This window comes from Anolis carolinensis, unplaced genomic scaffold (genome assembly GCF_035594765.1).
Source record: "Anolis carolinensis isolate JA03-04 unplaced genomic scaffold, rAnoCar3.1.pri scaffold_12, whole genome shotgun sequence".
In the NCBI taxonomy this organism is placed as follows: domain Eukaryota; kingdom Metazoa; phylum Chordata; class Lepidosauria; order Squamata; family Dactyloidae; genus Anolis; species Anolis carolinensis.
The window spans coordinates 12,759,850-12,786,007 of NW_026943823.1; the positions used below are offsets into that span (position 1 = coordinate 12,759,850).

At 39.0% G+C, this 26,158-nt stretch overlaps 2 protein-coding genes across 5 annotated transcripts in view; both read right to left on the minus strand.

Moving 5' to 3' along the window:
• Positions 1–4,626: 4,626 nt before the first annotated feature.
• vbp1 (VHL binding protein 1) lies at positions 4,627–13,387 on the minus strand. 2 transcript variants are annotated; one of them, XM_003223397.4, is made up of 6 exons: positions 13,230–13,387; positions 7,760–7,884; positions 7,422–7,488; positions 7,045–7,143; positions 6,119–6,257; positions 4,627–5,708 (listed from the first exon to the last, which is right to left on the minus strand). In XM_003223397.4, exons 1-6 carry the CDS (start codon positions 13,326–13,328, stop codon positions 5,638–5,640), a joined length of 600 nt encoding a protein of 199 aa, XP_003223445.1. In that variant the 5' UTR covers positions 13,329–13,387; the 3' UTR covers positions 4,627–5,637. The 2 variants fall into 2 exon arrangements, with proteins under 2 accessions (XP_003223445.1, XP_016850544.1); XM_016995055.2 differs by having other exon boundaries at positions 7,760–7,880; positions 13,230–13,371.
• A 1,918-nt stretch (positions 13,388–15,305) lies between these two features.
• LOC100554237 (phosphatidylinositol-binding clathrin assembly protein) overlaps positions 15,306–26,158 on the minus strand; it is a 39,353-nt gene continuing 28,500 nt past the window's right edge. For all 3 annotated transcript variants that reach the window (XM_008114674.3, XM_008114673.3, XM_008114672.3), the window contains exons 19-20: positions 25,198–25,305; positions 15,306–24,664 (exon numbers count right to left, since the gene is read on the minus strand). In XM_008114674.3, the coding sequence (XP_008112881.2) occupies positions 24,650–24,664; positions 25,198–25,305 (123 nt within the window). In that variant the 3' untranslated portion in view covers positions 15,306–24,649. The remainder of the gene's footprint in view (positions 24,665–25,197; positions 25,306–26,158) is intronic.

Genomic DNA, 26,158 nt, shown 5'->3' on the forward strand with positions numbered 1-26,158 from the left:
CTGCGTAAACCATCAAGTGGTTGTTTGTTTGGAGCAAGAAAGCCATGTATGTGTTTGAAGCAAGGTTAGCACTATCTTGAATTCCTGGAAAGAAAATAATACACTTCCAAGGCCCTGTTTTTGGAATGAGGCCACTTTAGATCCTTTGGGAAATAATGTGTGCCTCATGGGGGTGATCTTGTAAAGAACCACCGGATGGAGCAAGTTTGAGATGCAGAGCCAGGAAAGGGGTTCTTTGTGTGGCACCAGGTTATACAAGATTACCCATTTACCTAAAGATGAATCTGTGCATCTTCAGATATACATCCATACTTCACTTCATTTTCTTAAAACAGCCATGACGTAATTTTAGGCCATCCATGATCACAGGATAGTTTGGATTTGGAATGAAATGTTCTTTCAAATTCTAGGAGACTGCTACAAAAGCAAGTTTACATGAAGAGAAAGGGCAATGTTAGTAATTTTTATTTATGCAAGTTAACCGCGTTGCTCATTTTGCAGTTTACTTATCTGATGTCAGCCAGAACCAAAATAAAAGACATAAACACGCATATGCCTGACATAGCTTGGGCTTTGACTGACTTAACAATGAATGGCAAATGCAGTGGAAGTATAACATGAGCATATTGCAGTTGTGTCGAACATAAAACTAGGACCATCATAGGTAATATAAGCCAAGGAAAATCAGAGTTTATCTCAATTTTCTACCAGAGTCTTGTATTCAACCAATTTGAAGATATTAGAAATGGGGGAGGGGATTGTTGCCAATTTTAAATCGCTATTTTCACCTGGTGTTTGAAGACACATTTATAGTGTGATACGTCAAACATCACCTCTGATCCTGGATGGATGTGTGATTGTTGTTTTGGGAAGAACAAAACTGTCAACGTAAGTTCCTTGTTTGTGTCTCAACATACTGCTTCATGCACTCTCAAATGTTGCACAACATATCCAAATTCAATGAAAACTGGGGTGAAGAATCCTTTGACATGGCTACATACCATTCCTTTTGTTGGGTTTTCCAACTTTTGTACATTTTTCTCTATTATAAAAATTATTATGCCTCCCCTAAGATCTAACTTACTCATGGTCAGAGTTTGGGTCCCATCCTTTTGGCCTTTGGTGCCAATGAACACCAAAAATTTTGAATTTAACTCTTGGGTGAAAAGGATTACCTGAAACTGAATTACATGGCCAAGAGAGCAATTGTTCACCAATCAGATAACGCTGTAATTTTCTTCATGATTTGGCCAACTCTCGTTTGGGTTTGGGCCACAGCATTGAAGGCAACTTGCCATCAGGAATCTGAAGGCGAGGGCAAGGAAACCGTGTCTAATGGAAAATACACAGACTTGGGCTTGGGATCTCCTGCAGGTATGCCAGCCATTTCTCTTTCTATTTAAAAGCAGGTCCAAGTGTGATCTTGGGAGCTATTCTTTTGAATTGTTTAGGATGACAACTGGAATTTCACCTTCCACAAGCACATTAGCAGTGCGTATATCTCAATTACATCCTCTTCAGGGAGAGATTAAAAATCTTCCATGGCTTCAGTTTCAGTGATTTTCCTCATATTAGGGGTAGTAGGAAATCTGAATTTATCCACTATTTCCAATGCAAACATTTCAGATAATGCATTAAGGCCTGAATCCAATTGCTAGTCAACTAGAGAAGGCCCACTAAAGATCGATTGTGTGGGACATCCTCACGTATGGAAATGCTATTGATCCTCTACTCAAGTCCAGGTTAAGCGGCTGGACTTAGGCCTAAAAGCAAATGTGTAGTCCTGGAGAAGGTATTGATAATTCCTTCCATACACACCTGAAGAAATTCGCCAGGCACTTACTGGCGTTTCCAAATTCCAAAACAGATTGAGACTTTTTGTTTTTAAGCAGGGCCTGAACATGGGAGATTTGGGCCATCCTTTAGCAAAAACATTCAGTGTGAAGGATTCCAGAACATTTACATCACATTACATTTCATTCCTCTGTTCCCTGTTACTTTCTTTTTACTGTAAGTATAGTTCGGAATGGCATCCTATGTCAGACTATAAAACCAAATAGGAACATTTGCTTATATCTGGAGCCTTTTAATTTGTAGCGTATAATGCGTTGCAATTAGAAAAGAAAGTACAATATATAGGAGACATAACATTCTTCTAAGTCGATCTAGAGGCCTAAATCGAATTTCTAGTCCTAGCTACTGCAAACCCACTCAGTCCACTGCTACATGGTTAATTAAGACTTAGGTCAATCCTATTTATTTCAATGGGTTTATTACAGATGGGATTAACAATTGGATATAGGCCATAATTCTGATGAAACCTGGTGATGTAATCTTTTTTTATATTGCCTTATATTTTTAGGCAGCTTATATATAAAAGACACAGGGGAAATCCTTCTGTACAAAAACTTTGTAAGATGAAAGCCTCATTTCTTAACTGGCTTGTGTTTTGACTACTGCAAGTTGAAAGGTGAGGCTGGCTGTAAAAAAAAAAGGAAGCTTCTTTCTTTTCCTTGGTTGCTTTCTGGAAAAAACAAAACAAAAACGGACAAGACACAAATCCCACAATCGCATTCTGCATGTTGGATTCAAAGTTCCTCAGAAACTCCAGGTTTAAAAAACAAAATACATGCTATTGTACACTTCTTTCCTAGCTTTCTGTTGTATGCACTGTAATGAAAATGTGACAATAATATGCTGTTTTTAGCTGTGCGTGAATGAAAAAATTATGCTTGTATCTAGCAAAATGGTTATCATGTAACATTCAAAACTTGTAAAGAGGGAAGAAATCCTCGTTTTTTTTATTTCTTCCTCTTGCCTTTTTTTCATCAAGCCATTTAGTAGCTCTGTATCCAGCAAACCTAAGACTGAGTCGGGTAAATAATAAACATACACAGTTTATAATGGAATCCACTGGTGTTTTCAACTTCATGCAGAAATCTGATTTTGTCTCTTTATGTTTCAACAAGTTATTTTTGTGCAAAAGGAGCCAGCATACTAACTATTCCAATATGACTGCCAAGTTAATCCCTTAAAAAGTATGAAACGATGGTTAATTCCTCTTAATTATGGATAGCTGATAATTCGCTTGGAACAAACCCTGGAATGTGTATGGCCTGCAGTTGTGTTGGCTCTTTCTCTGTAATGCTGTTTGTACAAATTTGGAATCCACCATTCTGAAAGTTCAGCTGTATGCTGACATTCAGAGATCTTCTGTTGGGATCTGTCCAGTCTCATTTTTTAAAAAAGGTCCCAAGCTTCTGTGTCCCAGTTGATAAGAGTGCTGCCTGTGAACATTATGGGAATTTCCCACAATGCCTTGGAAGGACACTGCAACAATGAAATAGTATGAAACGTATATGAGGATTAAATGATTAATCTTGTTAAGAGCAAAGGCAGAATTCTTATCAAGTCTGAGGGACCAATTTAACGTTATGAAAGTTTTGGGAGGGACATTCCCGTGCCAGGTCGGGACTAAAGGGAACAGGGCTGGAAAATACTAATATATTTTAGTTTAAATGGTTGTTCCTGCTATGATTAGTTGTACAATATTTCAACCTTGCAGGATTAGGAAAAACCTATACAAAAGTGGTGAAAGGTATCCTGGGAAAGGATCTGTGCCAGCTAGATCACATGTGTCCAACTCAAGATGCCAGCTAGATCACATGTGTCCAACTTTGCAGCTGTCTTTCAGTTTTTACCGAATCTGGGTTAAAAACTAAAAGAGCACTGACCACTAGGGAAAAAAACAGTACAGTTGGACCTCTTTGTCCACAGATTCAACAGTCCATAAAGCTGATGGGGCCTTTTGATGAAAATGAGCTTGACCCCTGATCTACATTACAAGTTTGAGGGCAGGAACGTGTTTTATTGTTCTTTTAGGAGCTGCAGTGGTGCAATGGATTAAACCCTTGTGCTGACTGAACTGCTGACTTGAAGGTTGAGTTGCTGATCTGAAGGTTGGAGGTTTGAATCCACAAGATGGGGTGAGCTCCCGTCCGTCAGCTCTAGCTTGTGGGGACATGAGAGAAGCCTCCCAGCAGGATGGTAACACATCCGGGCATCCCCTGGGCAATATCTCTGTAGACGGCCAATTCTCTCACACCAGAAGTGACCTGCAGTATGTTCTCAAGATACTTCTCACATGATAAAGAAATGTTCTTTTACTTGAATCTGTTGGTTTAAAGCAGAGTCTCTCCAATTGTGCTCCTCCAGATGTTTTGGAGATCAACTTCCACAATTCCTAACAACTGGTAAACTGGCTGGGATTTCAGGGAGCTGAAGTTCAAATACCTGGAGGAGCACAGTTTGAGAAACACTGGTTTAAAGGGCCAATCAGTTATATAGCAGAAATTTTTAAGAAACCCCATTTAAGAATTGTGAAGATGCCTCTTACTGCCCATTGTTGTTCTTGCAGAGTTAAGTCCACTTATGAAGAAGCTCTGGGTCAGGATTTTGGCCATTATTTATTTCTCTTTAAATGCCTTTTGACAAGAACACATGCTTTGGCGTTTTGGGAGTATCTATGTTATCTTCCATCGCACTGAAAACTACAAGAAATGTGTGACAGCTTTAGATGTTCTTATGCTGAAAAGAAAGAGGCACAAGAGGTTTCTGCCAGAAGCATTTCGAGTTTCACTGTCTTTAATATAATGAAAGAAAGTACAAAAAACTTTACAGGAATTATTTATGACATGAAACTAGAACACGGTTAACATTTGCTTTTAATTCTGAAGTGTACCTTGCCTTGCCAGCAATGCTGCTAATTTGACCATCGGGTGTGTAGCGCCGTTTCAAAAAATGAAAAGAAATTGAAAGGTGTCAAGGCAACACTTTTGCAAAGCTTCATAATAAGCAACATGGGAATAAGGTTCCACTTGTTAACGATGGGAGCAAGGCTCAAATGCACCATCCATGTTTAATTGTAGGTTTCACAGAGTGCCTTTGCAAGCATTAAGACATCCGAACGAGACACAAAGGACGGCAAGTGTGTTGACCAAATGCAGCAAGGGATCGGCATCCGGATGCTCCCAAATTTCAGACAAATAAAGATATTATGGTAACACAGAACTGAGGAAGACCATATACGGGTCTCTGTTTTTTCAACTGTTTCATCCTTTTTTTATAAGCTGCCATGTTTGTGTGAGGTACTTAAAGCCACACTGAGAACAGAATTGGGAATTGTTTGAGCAGCAATGCCAAAGGGCAGGAGTGCAATGGACACAAACTTCATTCTGCTAACAGATTTCTCCCCTTCATGGATTTTGCTCTCTGGCCAAGAAGATAAAGCAACCCTTGCTGAAATGTTCTAGTCTCAGAAATCCAAAATGCACCTTACCTTTTCAGACAAACCCTCAGGGTAATGCTTTCCCTGTAACAGATTTGTTTCTAAGGCCAGCAAAGCCAAATCCCTTGGGGCTCCTTTCCCCAACCAGCCATAATTTCATGTCGCATGCATGGAACTGAATACAGCTTGCAAATAAATAAGGAGCAGCTCATCATTATTTTAGGTGTTTATGTTCTCAACGAAAGCAATTAAATTAAACAGTCTGTTTGTTGAAAGATGAACCAGAAAGGGGCCATTTTAAAAATAAAAAAATACTTTGAAAATCAGAGCTGTTTTTAAAACCGGCAGAACTATGCTTTGCTTTTGGATGGGTCGTCCTTGTTCCTTCGCTTTACATCCCAATTATAAACCCTAGCCATATCTGGAAGTACAGTTAAGGAAGCCATTGTTCCGTGTACAGTGAAAGTACCAACTTCTATCCTTGTGTTATTTTGCCCATTTCAAAGAATTAACACAACAAGTTTGCTTTGTGAATATTTCACATTGTTGTTTTCATACCCAACATTTGCACAGAGGAAGGGTGAATACAGTAGAAATTTGTAGTGAGCAACTCTATGTCATGCCAGCAGAAATGGCAGCCTGAAGACAAGGTTTAAAGGTTTATCAACATAGGAGTTAAGGCATTAAAGCCTTCATTTTCCCCAATAGCTGAGACAGTATTAACTTTCTCGACAAAGTTCTTTCCCAACGGCATCATCAAACAAATTAGCACAAGGGATGAGCAAAGTGATATGCAGCACAATAGTTTGATCTGGAGTGTTAAAAGGATACTGACTTCTGTAGTAGTGAATTGATCCCTAAGAAAATCCAGGTCTTCCTCTAGAGACTCCAGGTTTCTTGTGGCTGTGGAGAGATTCTTTTCTAGCAGTGCCTGGGCCTCATCAATATCGTACTCCAACATTACATTGGCCTAAAAACCAAATTTAAATTGGAAAAGCTTAAATGTTTTTAAAAATTGTTTCAAGCTAAAAGCATCTCTAAAGCACTAGGTCTGGTTCTGACTTTCTCTCAGATTTTTGTTAAAATGTAAAATATAGGTATCTATTGATTTTTCATTTGAGACCATAGCAACAGTTTTCCTTTTCTAGAACTGCCATGAAGTGGATAGAGTTCAGAGCAAAGTGTCCAGCAATTATCCTGTTCCCTTCTGAACTAAGCCAGCAATTCATCACTTGTTTTCTTGTGACATTCCAACAGATCAGAAATTACACAAGAGCAAGTGTGAACAAAAACACCACATAATATTGTGACAACACCAACTAAATGGCTCAAATCAAATTGTCCACTGCAGCTCTGAACCAAACTGTATGCTTTTTTTCCATTTCTGGTATCAAACACATCCATGCCGAGAAACTATATATTTCCAAACCACTTCAGAAGGTAAACTCTGATTTCAAATTGGTCAAAACTATACAAAGAAATAAAACAGAGCATGAGACGGAAGGAAGAGGGGGAACATGGCTTCTTTTCGATTACCCAACTGAGCTATAATTTGGAGAATAATTTTTAGCCTTGTTCAGAGTCCCACCTCTGTAGCTCCAAATGTTTGTCACTGACTGGAAAAGGTAATGCCAAGTCCATATGCAACCACTCAGACCGCACAATACCATCTGGCCAAATTAACAGCTAGAATAAAACAAGTACCAGGATGGATGGTTTTAATTCTAGAAGTGTATACTTACTCAACAATTACTTACCCCCAACCAGAGACAGACTTTGTCTGTCGGAGGTACTGAAGCTTTACAATAGAGGTTATCTGCCAATAAAAATCTGGTTTCCATTGGGTTTGTAGATTCCTTTGGAAAAGACAGAAAACAATTCAACACAGGTTAACAGACATTATTAGTAACAATTTTCTGCTCTGGGCAGATGGCAGGAGTTGCATGTAGCCGAATGGATCTGGATGGAGCCAGATTTGGGAAGGCAGACATACAACGACTACACATAATCATCCAATACCTCACCGCCTACTCCAAAACAATTACTTTATTCAAAGAAATTAAATTACACTGAACATCCAACAGTTCCCTGTTGACAACTGTGTACTTAGAAATGAACAGTCAAAATTACTCACCTTTTTCTTTTGCATGTGCTTTAAGATTTCTAATGTTTGCTTAATTTCTGGAATCTGGTTTTTTAACCTGTGATTAAAAGACAGACAAAAATATTACTTTCACAAAGTTTACTAAAAATAGAGCCTGCTTTATATTTGGAAGCAAAAACAAAACAGAACTGCTACTATCAAGATATTTGATTCTGCAAATAAGAATGAAGTTAATTTAGCCACAAACTCTGTGGATCACAGACAGTTCTACTGTATGGTAACTTTCTCTTTTCTGCTCAAGCTGCATAATGATTTAGGGATTTGTACTGTAGAATGGTCTGTTATAAAAACCACCATATAATACCCACCTCCTTTTCTTCTGGGCAAGGTTAAGTTCCATAAACTTATATTTCTGATACTGTTCATCCAGTCTCTTGAGGACTATGTCTGCAGTTTCATTTCCTGGTTGTTTCATAAAAGAGTCTACATCTTCCTTCAAGAAAAAATACAGAGTAAGTGTTAATATCTTCAAAATCTTTGGATTATGTAGTAAACAGCTGGGGTAATTGGCCAATGCCCAGTTGTTTTACAGCAGTAGCACCAAATACTGGTTTGTCAAACATTGCTAATGTCCACATCTCCAGAAAAAGCCCATCAATAAGAGACTTTAGGACCAGATTAAGAAACTACAGACAAGCAAATAGTAATGGAGATAGGAAAAAGCAGTAGCTATTTGGATACCACTCACTGGTTGGCAAATGAGAATGCTGTAGGAAAGATCAGTTTTTGAAGCAATTGTGATGGAGAAACGGGGACATCTAAGGGTCCCCCAACACCTGGAACCAGCAACATAAAAGCAAGGAAGCATACATGGTTCCAAAGGAGAAATAGGCATAAAATCCCCAACTGCATAACACCATCATGTTTACGATACACCAAGAGTATTGTAGGTGCTACATAGACAACACAAGCTCAGACATTAATTGGGGGGCTGTTCCTTGTCTCCCAAAGGCATGTTTCAGGACCCAATCTGGCTTGCTGGAGCAAGGCTGGGCCTCATGAGCACCAGCATTTCGCTGCCAACAGCTAACACTCACATGTCCCTGGATGTCCTCAAACAAGGCAGGAAGCCAAAAGTCACACTCTTTGATCATTCTGGTACCCAGTGCTCAAAGGTAAGCTGCTTTTGAAGATTCAGCAGTCGCAGCTAATCGTTGCCACTGGCTATTTGTCTCATCCTGATTTTAAGAAGCTTTCTCAGCTAGTGAGCTGATCCCTACAGACTGTGCAAAATTTCTCTGCATGTACAGTTGGTAAAAATCAAGTCTATTGAGAAGCCTTGGAAATAAAAATTTGGCACTCCTATCCCCTTTGCAGTTCCTTATATAGAGAATTTGCCAGCCAAATATGTCTGTAGTATTCAAAATGTATCATGAACAATCCCAGCATGTAAATGTACACAGAACTCTTTCAACATGAATCTAAATGGATCAACTAGTTCAGTACAAGTTTTTTTTAACTAAGGTCTCCCAACATCAAATTCAAATAGCGAGTGCTTGCAAAAATGTACGATTGCAGCAAAAATGGGGCCACGAGGGAACAAGAATATAAGGGAAAAGGTGTCTGTAACGGCAATACATTAATTCTAATCAGTATAAATTCCTGGCCCCAAGTCTCTTGAATTAAAATCTCTCTTCACACCTAGGTAAAGGAAAGAGTCATCCTGAAAAGCACTAACTCTGCATTAGAAACTGAAAACAAGTCTGTCTTCTTCATGGCAAGTATATGAAACTGGCTTTAAACTAATTGGAGCATTAGATTTTTCTTATTCTTTGTCCCATTCAAGTGCCAATCACACATTCTCTGCTTCAAAGGAAGGCAAAGGCAAATCTCCACTGAACAAATCTCACCATGAAAACCCCATGATAGGTTTGCTTAAGGTCACCATAATTTTGTAGCAACTTTAAGGAACAGTATCATTATAATAATAACAATATTAATATTAATATCCTACTTTTCTCTCTTGATTGAAACCGCAAGTGGGACGCAGCATTAAAAATAATGTAATTAAAAACCTACAGCATCTAAATATTAAAACAGAAGGAAGCCTACAATAATTAAAACAAGTCAAACAGCAACAAGTAGAATTAAAACTAAGTAAGTTGTCAATGGCTTGAAGGCAGTCACATTGCATTCCTATAAAACCAGCATACATTAAATAAAGCTATGACCCTTGGGTAGAGAAAGCCTGCCATAACATTTACTTCCTGCCTTTTGGGCACCCAGCAATGAGACTCCAAGGTAGTTACACCTTTCGAGGAGAAGAATGAAGTCTCTATCATGATGAAGGGGGCAAGGACCTGATTTAATAAATGAAGAATAGAAGGTTTGATTAATAAATAGTCTTAGTCTTTTCACATAAAAGAAATCAATTGAAGGGTCTGCCATGAGAAACACGCAGAAAGAAAACTCACAAAGATAATAAGATGATAATATGATAATAAATAATAAAGATAATAAATGAGCAATAAAAATAGAAGTTGCAAGGAAAAGATGGCACAAGCAATAAACAAGTGACGGTCTGGGTTGCTGTGAGTTTTCCGGGCTGTTTAGCCTTGTTCCAGAAGCATTCTCTCCTGACATTTCACCCACATCTATGGCAGGCATCCTCGCAGGCTGTGAGGTCTGTTAGAAACTAGGCAAGTGGGATTTATGTATCTGTAGAATGATGTCCAGGGTGGGAGAAAGAACTCTTGTCTGTTGCAGGCAAGTGTGAATGTTGCATAGGGAGAATACGGCTTGTATTAGAGTGAATGGACAAAGAACGGAAAACATTCAAATTGAGAACGGGACCAAACAAGGTTGTCCATTATCCCCAATGTTATTTGCTCTGGTAATAGAACCCCTAGCATATAAAATAAGGATGGATGAAACATGGGAAGGGTATAAGATTGGGAGGAAGGAGGAGTTGAGATTGAACCTGTATGCGGACGATGCAATAATTTTAACACAGAGACCAAGGGAAATGATTAAATCAATGAAAATAATATTGAGGGAGTTTAAAAAAGTATCAGGGCTATCAGTAAATATGGAGAAATCAGAGATAGTATTTATTAATACGCCACCGAAGGAACAATTAGAGATAAGGAAGGAATCAGGTTTAAAATTGGGTATTAAAAAGATGAAGTATTTGGGAATTTGGATATTTAAGACACTTGATAAAATAATAGATGGAAATTATAGAATGGCATGGAAGAGAATGTTAAAACAAATGAGTAGGTGGAAGAATAAAAATTTGAGACAGATGTCTAGGATAAGGGCATTGAAAATATTGATAATTCCAAAAATGATGTATTTATTTCAGGCTCTCCCAGGAATTCCTCCCATGGCAAAATTAAAGGAATGGGATAGGAAACTAAATTATTGGGTTGAAGGAGGGAAAAGACCAAGAGTAAGGAAAAAATTGATAATTGCAAAAGAAATGAAAGGGGGATGGGGCTGTCCATGCCTAGAGCTATATAGTGCTGCCTTCCAAATTGAAAGAGCAATAGAATTACAAGTGACAAATAAAAAATGGGTGAGATTTGAAAAGGAAATGAATGGAGTTAATTGTGAAGAAATAATCTTTAGAAAATGGGATAAGAGAAATATAGATAAATTAATAGGACCAATGAAAGGAACAATGCAAGTGTGGAAGAAATGGCAAGGGAGAATAAGTAGCTTAAAATCTAAAATGTCAACAGTATGGATAATCAATAAGGATAAGGAATCAAATATGAATAGAAATATTCAAACATTGAAGGAAAAAGGAATAGAGAGACTAGAACAACTATATGACAGAGAGGGAACGGTAAGAGAAAATAAAATTAAACAATGGCTTGGAGAAGAAAATTGGTTACAGATAAGAGCAATCTGTGCATATTGCAAAATAAAAGAAAATATTAATATGGTTAAGAGAGAAGATAACGCCTTTGAAAAGATAATAAGAGAAAAGGGGGAAGGAAAGAAGGCACAGGCCAGCAAAATATATACAATGCTCATAGAGGCTGATGGATGTATAATACGGGATCTGAAAAGTATGTGGGAAACGGAGCTGCAAATCACAGAACAAGAGATGAGAAATGTGGTAGAGACAATAGGGATGAAAAGGAATACCAGAGTACGAGAAATGAGGAGGAAAATATTGCACAAATGGTATCGTACACCCTGCCAATTAGCATACTACTATAAAAAGGGGAGTAGTCACTGCTGGCATGGATGTCATCAGAAAGGGCGGTTTATGCACATGATGTGGGAATGTGAACATGTACAATATTTTTGGCAGACTATACAAAATGAGTCAAATCAAATACTAGGAAATGAGTGGGTCATAACAAAGGAAATAGCGGTATTAGGGAAAAGAGAGGAAATGGGAAATAAAAGGGAAATAAAAGAAGCAATAATTGAATGTGCACAAGCAGTAATAGTATTAGGATGGAAAGATAAATCAAAATGGACAGTAAATAAATGGTACCAATATATGGTGGAGCAAATGGAATTTGAAATTATGAATGTGAAACTAAATGTTGTAAAAACTAATGAAAATAGAACAAGAGAAATGGAAGAAAGATGGACAATGGTAAAGAACTATATCATGAATCAATCTGGAGATCAAGCCATAAGAAATAAGATACAAATGTTATATAGTATATAGGTTGGAAATGGATTAAGATAAAGATATAAAAATTGTCTCATAAAGAAATGAATATGTAAAAAGAAAACAATCCTCGTGTTGGTGGTGGGAATTGTAAATGTTTTGTATGTCTACGGTATGTATTTTTTGTGTTTAAAAAAATAAAAATTTATTTTTTAAAAAAAGTGTGAATGTTGCAACTGGCCAGCTTAATTAGCACTGAATAGCCTTGCAGCTTCAAGGTCTGGTTGTTTACTGCCTGGGGAATCCTTTGTTGGGAGGTGTAAACCTGCCTTGATTGTTTCCTGTATGGAATTCCCCAGTTTTCTGAATGTTGTTCTTTATTTACTGTTCTGATTTTAGAGTTTCTTAATATTGGTAGCCAGATTTTGTTCATTTTCCTGGTTCCCTCCTTTCTGTTGAATTTGTCCTCATGCTTGTGGTTGTTAAGCATGGTCCAGCATTTCTGTATTCTCAGATCATATGCTGTGCCCAGGTTGGTTTATCAGGTGCTCTGCTATGTCTGACTTCCTTGGCTGAATCAGTCTGCAGTGACTTTTATGTTCTTTGATTCATGTTTGGGCACGGTTTTATTCGTTTTTGGATAACCCCAGACAGGAAGCAGCCAAGCTTTGATACTGTAAGGCTATTCAATACTAATCAAGGTGATCAATAGCAAGATTGGCACTTGCCTCAAACAGACAAGAGTTCTTCCGCCCTGGACCTTCCAGATATATAAACCCCACTTGCCTAGTTTCCAACAAACCACACAACCTCCGAGGATGGCTAACTTAGATGTGTGCGAAACGTCAGGAGAGAATGCTTCTGGAATATGGCCACACAGCCCGGAAAACTCACAGTAACCAAAAATATTAGTATTAACGCAATGCTTTTGACATGAAATAAAATAAGCAGTTAAAGGGGAATAACAGTATGGCAACAGTGCTGTTTGATGAGACCTCAGGGAAGGCTTAAAACCACTTTCGTTCTTCTCTACTGGAGATTGAGGCCTGCAAACCTCCACTGCCCTCCCTTTCCCAGTGGCAACCCTGCGCATGCGCAGATGGGACCCCCTCCCCTCAGAGCCTTCCAGGCCCAACGGTATTCGGTTCCGAGTGGAAGCTTCTCGGCCTCCCGCTCGCCCCCTTTCCCTGCCATCCACTCACCACGAAAACGGCCTCCGGAATCCCCAAGTGGCCCCTTTTCCCGCCACCCGCGGGGCCGTCGCCACAAACCACCGCCTCGCCGCTTGTGGCCGCCGCCATTTTGGGGAGGAGAAGACGAGGGGCGGGGTTAAACGGCACAAAAGGACACGCGCATGCGCCTGAGGGAAAAGGAGTTTAGCGTCGCCTGACGACAGCGACGACGCTTAAAGCGATGTGGGCGGGACAAAATGTTCCCCGATTGGTCAAGGACGGCCTTGATTGACAGATTGAATTAACCCTTTGGGCACATGCTCAGTCCTAGGCTGGAGCTGGAGGGAGTTCTTGGGGGGTGGTTTGGGGAAGTTCTTGGGTTAGAAAGTTACTTTTTTTTTTACTGTTGCTCCCAAATACAATCAGCCAGCGCTGAGTGGAGAGTTGGAGAGTTTGTAGTTATATATTATATATGCTACAACTTATGATATAATACAATATCTATACACATAATAAAAGTGAAAATCTGTATGTATTCTAGGAGTTATAGGGACTTGACAATTTTCTTCTAGAGTCTCACTTATCCAAAACTCGCTTATCCAACGTTCTGGATTATCCAACGCATTTTTGTAGTCAATGTTTTCAATATATCGTGATATTTTGGTGCTAAATTCATAAATACAATAATTACTACATAGCATTACTGCGTATTGAAATACTTTTTCTGCCAAATTTGTCGTCTAACATGATGTTTTGGTGCTTCATTTGTAAAATCATAACGTAATTTGATGTTTAATAGGCTTTTCCTTAATGCCTCCTTATTATCCAACATATTCGCTTATCCAACATTCTGCCGGCCCGTTTATGTTGGATAAGTGAGACTCTACTGTATATTACTAGCTGTGAGTTTTTGTTTGTGAAGGCAAGTATGGATGATGTAATTAGTCACTTTGATTAGCATTGAATGGGCTTGCAGATTCAAAGTGTGGCTGTTCCCTCCCTGGGGGAATCCTATGTTGGGAGGTGTTAGCTGGCTCTGGTTGTTTCCTCTCTGGAATACCCTTATTTTCAGAGTGTTGTTCTTTGTTTACTGTCCAGATTGTAGTTTTTTAATGTTGGCTGCCAGGTTTTGTTCATTTTAATGGTTCCCAGGAACCCAATAATAATGATGATGATGACTCTGAGCAGGAATCCTTTGTTGAGAGGTGTTAGCTGGCTCTGGTTGTTTCCTGTCTGGAATATGTCTAGCTGTGCTCGGCCATGGGTTGGTGTGGCGTAGTCAATTGTTATGGAAAATAATGTAATGGGAAGCAGCCTGTTTGAAGCTGCAAGGCTGTTCAGTGCAATTCAAGGTGGGCAACGGAGGATCCCCATAGGTAGGAAGGAGCCATGCAAGTGCGGTTTATGTATCTGTGGAATAATACCCAGGGTGGGAGAAAGAACTCGTCTGCCTGAGGCAAGTGTGAATGTTGCAATTGGCCAGCTTGATTAGCATGTGATAGCCTTGTAGTTTCAAAGCCTTGCTGTTTCCTCCCCTGGGGGAGACTCCTTAAAGTTGAATGCGATTTTCCTGCTTCTTGGCATGGGGTTGGACTGGATGGCCCACAAGGTCTCTTCCAGCTCTATGATTGATTCTATTATTCCTTTTTCCTTTCCCCTTCTCCCTTCCCTTCTTTTCCTTACCCTAGATACCTTTTGTTTCCTTTCCATTTCTCCTTTTTCTTTCTCCCCTCCTTCATCCCTCCTTTTCTCATCTATCTTTCTTTCCTTACTTCCTCCCTTCCCCTCACATGCATCTCTCCTTTCTTTCCTAGTAGCATCACAGAGGGCCACTTCACCTAGCAACAGGCAATCCTTCTGAAAAGGTAGCCAAGTGTTGTTTTTTCCATCTCAGATCACAAAGCATGAGACTTCCTAATAATTTTGGAATTTACAGGAAACAACCCTCATTTCTTGAAACTTTTGAAAGAGTCCTTCCATTCACTGGTCTTTCATATAAATCCACATTGGTACCGAGGAAATGATACTGGTTGCTCAATAACCAATATGTGATTGCCTAGAAATTAAAGGTAATTTTAACAGACATTACACACACACACATCCAAGCCAACTTTGTGCCAAAGTTTATTTTTCAAAACCTGATCCTTAACAAAACGGAGGATTCTATGCAACAGTCTCGGTCATTTCCATTTCTATACATCCTGCCAAGTTATGAAGGGTCAAGATTCTCAAAATGTTAACGTAGCAAACCTTGTGCTTCATTCAGCAAAATAAAGAGTTGGGAGAAAAGAAAGGAACTGAAAACAACTTTTTTTTGGCTAGATGCATCATGGTCACTTTTTACAACTTTTCAGAGAGAAATTACATCCATCTACAAAAGAACATGCAGAACTGGGCAAAAGACACTTTGAGCAGGTGAAATATCACATTAGACCCCATTGATCTGTATCAAGTATGACTTTTTAAAAACTTAATTGAGAGAAGCATTTCAAACATGAAAAATAGTAAAAATTCAGAATACATATTTTATTTCAAAATACATTCAATCCATTCAGTCTTCTTAATGCGACAGTTTGGATTTTCAGGTTGAATTAAACTGTTACACAGGCTTTAAATACGATTTTTTAAAATAAACCCAGGTTGAAAAAGTGATGTTCTTGATTAATTTGGCGCTTCATGTAACCCTTGCACTGATAAAGATCACACTATTGTTGGTTGATAGTGGTGAACTGAAAGACTTTTCATACAAACATCCATTATTTAACCCGGCTACAGAGTACTCACGCAGGGAGTTCAAGTAAAGTGGCAACTGTCACTGGCATCAAAACTGTTATAAAACCTTAGCATTGTTGTTTAAAACAAAGGGGAAAATCTTTACAAGCCAATATATGTATCTACACTACAGTTTATGGCAGCTCTACACCACTTTGTCACAGTTCCATTCTATGGGATCTTGGAAATTATAGTTCCGCTCTTCTGAACAACACTAGAGATATCGCGCAAATAAATGCAAGCTTCAGCAAATTACAAATCCCAGGATTCACAAGAGACATCCAGAGCAGTCTCCATCAAGCTGTGCACAGGAGTAATGAGCTGGAGATATACATTTTGTAAAATTTGGCTTACAGGATTAAAAAAAAAATTGGTATTAACAAAATGGCCAACAAACTTTCACATAAGAAAAACTGTATCCTCACACTTTCATCAAAATCTGGTGAACGATGCTAACATCATTATTACAAGGATAACTTACATGCTGCCTGGTTGTATTGGTGCTACTCGGCAGCTTCAGCTGTTGTTGAAATGCAACTCCCAGCATTCTTCACTGGCTCTACTGGCCAAGGCTACTGGGACTTACAGTTCTGCATCACCTGAAGACCCACGTCATTGATCTCAGGGAGGTAGCTTCCTCAAACGCTGCACTAAGATTGACTTACTTCTGGTCTATTTGTTTCACAGCTCAGTGCCTTCAGGACAACACTGAACACTGTGAGAAACGCTTGGCTGAATTTCATGCGCAAGTCTGCAAGGACAGCGGAGAGGAAATAGAAGGTGAAATGGAGGAAGGAATGAATCGGGGACGAAAATAGAGGTGTAACTTATTCCTTCGATGCGGTCATGACAATGAACTCACCCAGAACGGCTCTTTCCTCCCAGAGGGAATTTTCAATTTCCACCAGTAATGGTCTTGAACGTTCAAGAGATATGTATCGGCATTGGCATCTTGGGAAGAACTAGCTCCCTTCCTTCCTAACACATCTGCAATCCTACCTCCATGCATGCTGCCAAGAACATGTGAAATCTGATCATATACCCTATTTACTCAAATCTAATGTTTCTTTTTGGTACCTTTTTTGGCTAAATTAGTTTGCCAAAATAAGAGTACACATTGCATTCGTGTAATATGGTCTTCTTAGCGCTGGACCAAAACAAAGGGGGAAGCTGCTTCAGAAGTGCTTGGAGCTCCTATTGAAGGAACATAAATCTCTAACTTTATGGCCATGGCTCAATGCTAAACAATCCTGAGATTTAGAGTTTGATGAGGCATCAGCATCCTTTGGCAGAGAAGGCCCAAGACCTTTTTGGGCACCGTAGTTGAAGGGAGATGTTGACAAGCTGGAAAGCGTCCAGAGGAGGGCGACTAAAATGATTAAGGGTCTGGAGAACAAGCCCTATGAGGAGAGGCTTAAAGAGCTGGGCATGTTTAGCCTGCAGAAGAGAAGGCTGAGAGGAGACATGATAGCCATGTACAAATACGTGAGGGGAAGTCATAGGGAGGAGGGAGCAAGCTTGTTTTCCCCTGCCCTGCAGACTAGGACACGGAACAATGGCTTCAAACTACAGGAAAGGAGATTCCACCTGAACATCAGGAAGAATTTCCTCACTGTGAGGGCTGTTCGACAGTGGAACTCTCTCCCCCGGGCCGTGGTAGAGGCTCCTTCTTTGGAGGCTTTTAAACAGAGGCTGGATAGCCATCTGTCGGGAGTGCTTTGAATGCGATTTCCTGCTTCTTAGCAGGGGGTTGGACTGGATGGCCCATGAGGTCTCTTCCAACTCTACTATTCTATGATTCTATGACCTTGTAAAACTACAGCCCCCTTAATTCCATAGCATGGAACCAAGGCAGTTAAAATGGATTCATTCTACAGCATAGATGCACCCCAAGGTTTACCTTTCCATTGCTGAAAGCTTTGGTGCTATAACTCTTTTGTCTTTAAAGAAAGAATTTTAAGCAGACAGCAACTGTAATGTCCAAATGACAAAGAGTGCGCTTTTTACATTCGACAGCAAATACTTTTTTTGTTTAAGGGTTTTGGAAATGGAGATACACATTAGATTTGATGGTGCATTAGACTTGAGTATATATGGTATTTTTCAGATATCGAGTGGGTCCTGACTCTGTTCTCACTGTGTAGTTGCCTGGAAAAACAGCTAAGCTACATAATGCCGACAGTGGTTAAGGGAAGGAGAGATAAGAATGGCACATCCAGGACATGAAGAAGGCCAAACCCAACAGACCAAGTTAGATCCATATAGGTAAAGCCTTGGCAAACATGTCCCCATTTTAATGACAACAAAGTCCAGCTAATTTAGTTTGGATCCCACCAATTACACTGTTTAAATGAAGATGTAGGACAGTGGTTCTCAACCTGTGGGTCCCCAGATGTTTTGGCCTTCAACTCCCAGAATTCTTAACAACTGGTAAACTGGCTGGGATTTCTGGGAGTTGTAGGCCAAAACCCCTGGGGACCCACAGGTTGAGAACCACTGACGTAGGAGTTCAAATCTGCACCAAAACCAAATTAAATCTCTCATCTACAGAGGATTGTAGGTTGTCTAGACCTGCCACTAGCTCTTTCTGGCATTTCTTACCAAACGGCATAAGGAGGGCAGGGGATCATATTCTTCTATTTCCGATACAAGACACAATTCAAATCCTATTTTAAATAGATATTTCAAATACAAAGGTTTTCAAAACAGCACAGCTCTGAAAAGAGGTATACAAGGATGTAATAGACTCACCCTGTAAAGAGGAAACCTTCCCTCTGGGAAGGCACAAACCGACTGTGTTTTAAGACATATAAATAAATGAAAAAGGGGATGTGGGCCAAATAATTAGAAGAACGTGTTAAGCTCAAAAGATGGGTTTAGCACCTTTGTTTCATCATTCAGTGCTCTGGAAAAACCCAGCCAACTAGTTGGTACAAATTACTATAGAAATGTAAATTAAATGGTGACATGGGGAGAGAAGATAGACTGTCTTGGCCATTAGAATATTTGAAAACAAAGGCTTTAACAGACAGCTATGGACAAAAATGAATTACACTATACATTTTTAAGCAGCACATTATGATCAAAAAAGTCAAATTACATCTTCAGAGTCCGGAGCAGTACTGTATTTCTATTCCTAGTTTCTAACTGTAGCAAGAGCATGTACAGTTTCTATCACTTAGCAATATCATCTTTAGAGTGGAAATAAGTAACTGATACATAATGCAGTTCAATGTTATCCTCAAAAATGCAAGCCATTTAAGAAACGTTTCCCTTTTATGTACAAATAAAAGCACTGATCCACAGTGCATTCTGCTCTAAATTTGAAACCTAACTTTCCCTAAAACAAATCGAAGAAACAAACAAAGAAATAAAAAAACCCCACAGATATGTATTTAATTTTAAAGTTGAGGAAAGTATATTTGCTTTAAAAAACTCTACACATCCTTACTATATGCAGAGAACTCTTTATACATTTTTCTTTTTAAAAAAATGAATGTATATGTAGAAAAAAGGAAAGCCAGCTTTAGAAGAGACATTTTCAAGTACTGTATGATGTTACATGTATTCACATCGCAATGTTTTTCTTCTTAGGGCAAGGAAATGGTGGACATTCTTATTTAACGACACATTGTTTATGAACTGTATTGGAAGCAGTATCTGATTTTAGCAACAATCGTTTCATTTATAGTGTCAAAACAGATATGGCTTGGATTACCAAAGTAAAAGTAGGAAGGGTTTCTGTACCTTTAATGGTTGTGTAGAAGAGAGAATTTCAGCTGGGGTTGCTTGTTATCCTGCTGTGGGATAAGCAAGTTTCTCTAAAATTTCCTCTTCTAAAAAAAAGGATTCAACACACCAGAGCTTTCCCTAGTTCTCACTATAGACATGGCAGTGATAGGAGGCAACTGGATACCATGGGAAAAGAGCTGGTGGAGCTCACTCATGGATATTACTCTACATGACCATGGGCACTGAATGTCTCAAAATGGCAACCCTTTACCACCAGCCCAACTGCAGTGGACTGCAAACAAGAGCAACCCATCTCAATTCTAGAACATGCAAACTTCTCTTTCAGGTGGCAATCCTTGCCTGAGATCAGGGGACATTCAACAAACTCAACAAACCAGGCTTCTCATGCCCCTTCTACACTGTCATATAATCTATATTATTCCAAGCAGATAATCTGGATTTTATATGGCAGTGTAGAAGGAACCTCAGTAGAGCTGCAGTGGTGAAATGGGTTAAACTCTTGTGTCGGCAGAAATGCTGACTTGAGGGTTGGCGATTCGAATCCATGGGATGGGTGAGCTCCTGTCTGTCAGCCCTAGCTTCCCAGGCAGGGACATGAGAGAAGCCCCCCGCAGGATGGTAACACAACTAGGCATCCCCTGGGTAACGTCTTTGAAGATGGGCGATTCTTTCACACAAAAAGCAACTTGCCTCAAATAGCTTCTGACATGATAAAGTAGAGAGGTATATTATTTCACTCTTTAACAGAGGAGGTCTAAACCAATCTGTATGGTATCACTAGTGCAGTGGTGTTTTCGTGCCAAATTTAAAGATCCCAGCCCTCACTTAAGGACAACCTTGTGAGAGGAACACTACAATACTACTCCCCTGTTAAATATATCAGGGCACAGTTGCAATGAAAGTGTTAATCTGACATGTTACTAAATCATGCTCTCAACATATTCACGAAGAAGTTGTTAAAACGCTACTTAGCTTCCAGAAAGGAGAATTAGTTTGGGCACTATCTCATGAACAAGCTCACTTAAGCAGTACAGAAGTAAATCCCAGAAAGAATGTGTGTAGGAATGCACCATCAACCACTGGACAACATGTCCTAGGTTTCACTGGGATATTATTTTTATAGTTCCCCTTAATCCACTAAAATAATATATATCAACTTGGGTGGGGGCTACTGTAGAGTATATATGATGGGTAATGTTTTATTACCACTAAATACAACACAATCTCTCCAGACGGTTCTATTATGACACCACTTGCATTACTGTAAACAAACTTTAGCCAACTGGAAGTGGGAAACAGTACAGCTTTCTGTACGTTGATCATTTCTGGGGTAATTTTAGGCTTGGCGACAAAAGCACTTCCAAATAATTTAACACAGTGACAACCACCTATCTGCTAGGGAAAAAATGACGTCTTAAGGGAAGATAGCTACTGCAAGAATCGCTAGCGATGGCTGAATGCTGCTGACTTCTTTGGGCTGTATATTCTATTCTGACAGCCTAGACAAAAAACAAAGGCAACATCCCAGGATTCACTGGCCAGCCAGGAAACTGAGACCCCTTCAACTCCATTAGAAATCTGACAAATGACCACAATCAAGTTAATATCATTAAGGGAACAACCGATTAAACACTACCTGCAGTTTTAATACCAATATTTACAGCTGACACCAACAAATGTTTTGAATGCAATTGCTCCAGTGAACAAACCTAGAATTGCTTAGTTGAGTAGAAAGGGCTTTGTTTGATGAAATGAGGAAAATACCAGAATGTTTAGACACTGGAAGAAATCCCACCTGTAAAACAGGTAACTGCTTCTTAAAATGCTTCTGATCCAAATTAAAATGTTTCTGGTTACAGCAAATGCTATATGTAAAGTATACTGTATGCTTCTTAAGCTATCCATTGAGAGGGACCAGCAGACATTTCCCCCTCCTCAGTGTGCCAAGGACCTGATCCATCTTTGTTGTTCACTGATTAAAATTATTATTTTTTCCTTCCAGCCCATGGACACCACTTTGGGGAAACATCACCATGCTAATTTATTTCTCAATGCAAACTACTGGAGGAGATGCATAGAATATGTTGCACACTTCAAGTAGAAGCAAAAAGGCGATATTGCCAGTTAGGTGAGTATTACTGCTTTAAAAACTTCCAAGTGTGGGACAATTCGGATATTTCAGAATGTTCTGCTTGTTTAATGCAGTGCATAAACTTTCACTATATTAAAAAATGGGGTACTGGAAAAAATATGCGGGACCTTTATGGACAATACTGCAATGAAATGGAAAGGAGAATGTCTAAATATTGAGGATTTATACATCATGTTTGTATCACAAAAGGATTATTATGAACCATAATTCCATTAAAATCAACACTAATTAGTGTATAATACTGAATAAAACACATAAAACATATAAAAAACATACTTTCTGCTAGAGAGTCCAAGTTGCCTGCTCTCTGAGGAGACGGGTCTTGCATGAAATTCCCTGCTGTGAGGGAATGTAATAAATTAAATACAATTAAACTGAATGATTAGAAAATAATCAGGGAAAGGTGGGGTTAAGAAGTGTCCTGCTTATTTTACAATCTCAAACTTTACATGGCCATAAACTCAAGTTAATTCTATTTATAAAATCCATGTGATTTAAAACATATGTACTGGTCTAAATTGGACTAAAAGACCAGAAATCGGTTGGAAGCAAGATGATACAATCCTAAATGAGGATTGGTTGCATTAACTCGCTTTAGAAAAAAAGGAAAGGTCGCACAGGGAAGCCACCCCAGGACCACAATAAATATGGGGTTTTGAACAAACATTAAAGGCAAAGGCCCTTGAAACAGTCACTTTCCACGTTTAATTACATGCATCCAGTTTATGCCTTTTGGCCAGGACGTGTTCCAAGATTTGGTCTAAAACATTTTTCCCCACTTGCAACATTTAGTCCATACAAAGTTAGTGGTTACAAATTGCAAACACATATGTAAAAAATGATTTTCTTTTTTAAAAAAATCATGTTTAGTTTGACAGAACAAGTATATCCTTTTTGAAGCAAGCATATTTTTTTCTCTTTACATTCTTGGCACAATATTAACAAACACAAAAGACACTTACAGAGAAAAAGACCGGGCTTCGAGAATCCGACACAGAGCCTGATCCACAAAAAGGATTTGTTGATGCAAACCTTTTTTTTTTTTAAAAAAAAGTGAAACAAAACAAGGGCCACAACTTGGCAAACACTTTGAAGAATGAGCTCAAGTGCTGCATTTCAAGCTATTTTCATGGCAAGGGCAAAGCTTTATGAAAGAAATCATCGTGTTGGCATTAAGAGATCACATTTTTGGCTGTTATTGCTACTGTGGGTGGATTTGAAAGGAGAAAACAATCTCCACAGTGATCAGAAGGGGATTTTCATCTTTGTATGACTGTTCTTTAGTTTTTAAAAAATTACTTTTAAAAGTCGTCTTGTAACCTCTCCTCCTAAATGTGCCCCAAATGCCTCCTGTCAAACAATGCAGGAACCTTTCCAATGTTAATTTCTTGCCATTTGTGGGTATTTTGAAAATCATGGACTGTCAGGCTTTATTGTCACACATCTTAACGCTTTCCTACACTGCAATAATAATATTAATAATAATAATAATAATAATATTCCACATTATCTTTCAAGGATAATAGTCTGAACGTTTCAATACAAAAGAAACGTGAGCTCAATTTCGTAAAAGTGGTACAACATTTGCATCTTGTATGTATGTAGGGAGGAAGAGAAGGGTTTTGTAGCGCTGGAGAAATTTTGTACTTAAAGGTATACAAATATGTACAATCCCCCCACCACCCCGATGTAAAAGTTCTTTTACGTTTTCACTCTTTTTTGTGTGTTCCTCATCCGCACAATGAGGATTATGAAACAAAGGACAGAAGGGTTTTCCAGGAATACAAATTTCCAGTTCTTAAAGTGCAGCATGTAACTAATGAGCCCCTAAGAAAATGCTGTCCAACCTCCTTCTCCAATAAAGGGCCAAAGAAAAGGGTCTTCTTTAAAAACAAAAACTAAAAAAACTAAAAAAAAAAAACTTCCAAGATTCTTTTACTTCCCAGGCTGCCTACAGACGTTACTTTCTGGGATACGAAAGGCAACTCTTAACTTGATGCTGCTGTTGGTACATAAAGGAAGCACAGCTATGGCCACTCATGCTGGACACTTCATCCCATACAAATTAACGTACTACAAATATTATTGTACTTCTCTCAGACTGCAAAGCGCACTTTCAGCAAATAAAGACCCTCTTGCTGTCATGCCAGCTGATTCAGGGTCGTCCCCCCCCCCCCCCCAAAAAAATGAATGGTCTACATTTGAGTTAAAAATCGATTCACAGCATTTTTAAACTCACAGTACAAAAATTGCGAATTAGAAGAAGCTCGTCTAACATGAGAAAAAGCAGTCACACGATACTGGCGTTCATGATGAAGGGCGAAATTCGTATTTAATCAGGTACTCCCTTACCAAGAGAGAGTATCTGCAAGGTTTATTGCTCGACTTCACGATTCTATCAGCCACAGACGTCGGGGGGGGGGGGGGGGAAATAAATAGACATACTACGCACCCTCCGCTGGCTCACCGTAGCCCAGCGGGTGGATGGAAATGCCGCAAGGAACTCTCAAGTTGGCTCTTGAGGGAAAAGTTGGGGTTTTCTTTGCACACTAAGCTGACGCATTTCAGCGTTCCACACTATTCAAAACCAAACATGATTTCATACCATAGTTGACTGTTGTAATTAAGAATCTCTAAAGCACAGCAATTCAAAGTAATGTATATTGTACGGAGGGGGGGCAGGTAATGCACCCTGGTGAAGACCGCCGCTTCCAAGTCCTGTCTCCTTTCTACCAATATTTGGTTGTCAAAGTGTCTCGCTGCTTTGGCAGGTCTACATAAACTGTATCTGAAAGGTAAGAAATCCAATTGAATTGATACTATTCACCAACATAACCACTTACATTTTAAATAGTCCTAGTACTCTTCCTGGGATTATGGGTTAATTATTTAAGATTATGAGGACATTGCTTATTTTATTTATTTATCGTGTCAGAAGCAAATTGAGGATACAGTTATAATGTATTTAAAAACACAAACAAAGTTAAAAACTTGGAATTATACTAGATTTCCTTTGACCTTCTGGTCAAAGAACATTGCTAATGACAAGCAATTAACTTTTACAAAGTAGAGTCATGAGCATAAGGAAGCTCTGGCCCCATATACACTGCCATTCTAATGCAATCTGAATTGCAGTACATGGTCAGTGTAGACTGCAGTGAATTGGATTATGAGTCTACACTGACCATATAATGCAGTTCAATCTGCATTATAATGTCAGTGTAGATGGGGGTCTGTATCTTGTGATATACCCTGTGCAACAAGAAATACATAGAACATCAATTAAGGACCTAACGGACATGAAATGAGGGAAAAACTTGCCTGTGTTCCAGAAATAGGTGCAAAAGGATTTGTTGGCCTTAGACCTGTTTGAGTATAAATCATAGACTGGGGTGCCATAATAGGTGTTGCTCCGATCTGTGTAGGTACCTGTGCGAAAGAAAGAGGAGTATTATGTAGTATTATGTATTATGTCCCAGCTTGAAAATGATGCTCTCTCTCTCTCAGTCAGGGTTTTTCCACTTCAGAATCCTTTTGGCCCGATACATTTTTACGTGACCCTGGGTATGTAGGTATATCAAATAGGTATAAAGATAAAACATTGACTGATAACAAATCAGAATTTGCAAGGCTGGTTAAACAGGTTAATTTTCCTTTTTATGAAGTCCAGCTGAAGCATCTTCTACACTGTAAAGGCTGCATAACAGATTTGTGTCAATACCTAAAGTTCAGAAAACTTTTTAATGTTGTCAAATTTTCAGGACCCCAACACTGAGCAAGGGGGGCCCCATTTAGGGTTGGGGCCTACAGTTTAAAAAGCAATGCTCTAGGTCAGGGGTCCTCAAACTTTTAAAGCAGAGGGTCGGTCCACAATCCTTCAGACAGTTGAGGGGCCAAATTATCATTTGGGGGAAAAAACCGAACAAATTCCTATGCACACTGCACATGTCTTATTTGTAGTGCAAAATAACAATAACAATGAAAGAATAATACAATATTTAAAAATGAAAATAATTTTAACCAACATAAACCTATCAGGATTTCAATAGGAAGTGTGGGTCTGCTTCTGGCCAATGAGATAGTCAGGTTAATTAGGGTTGTTGTTGTTGTTGTTGTTGTTGTGTGTCTTCAAGTCATTTCAGACTTTGGGCGAGCCTAAGTCCAAAATTATTTATTTATTCATTTACTACATTTATTTACTACATTTATATCCCACCCTTCTCACCCCGCAGGGAACTCAGAGCAGCTGTATGTACATACAATATATTATATTATTAGCATA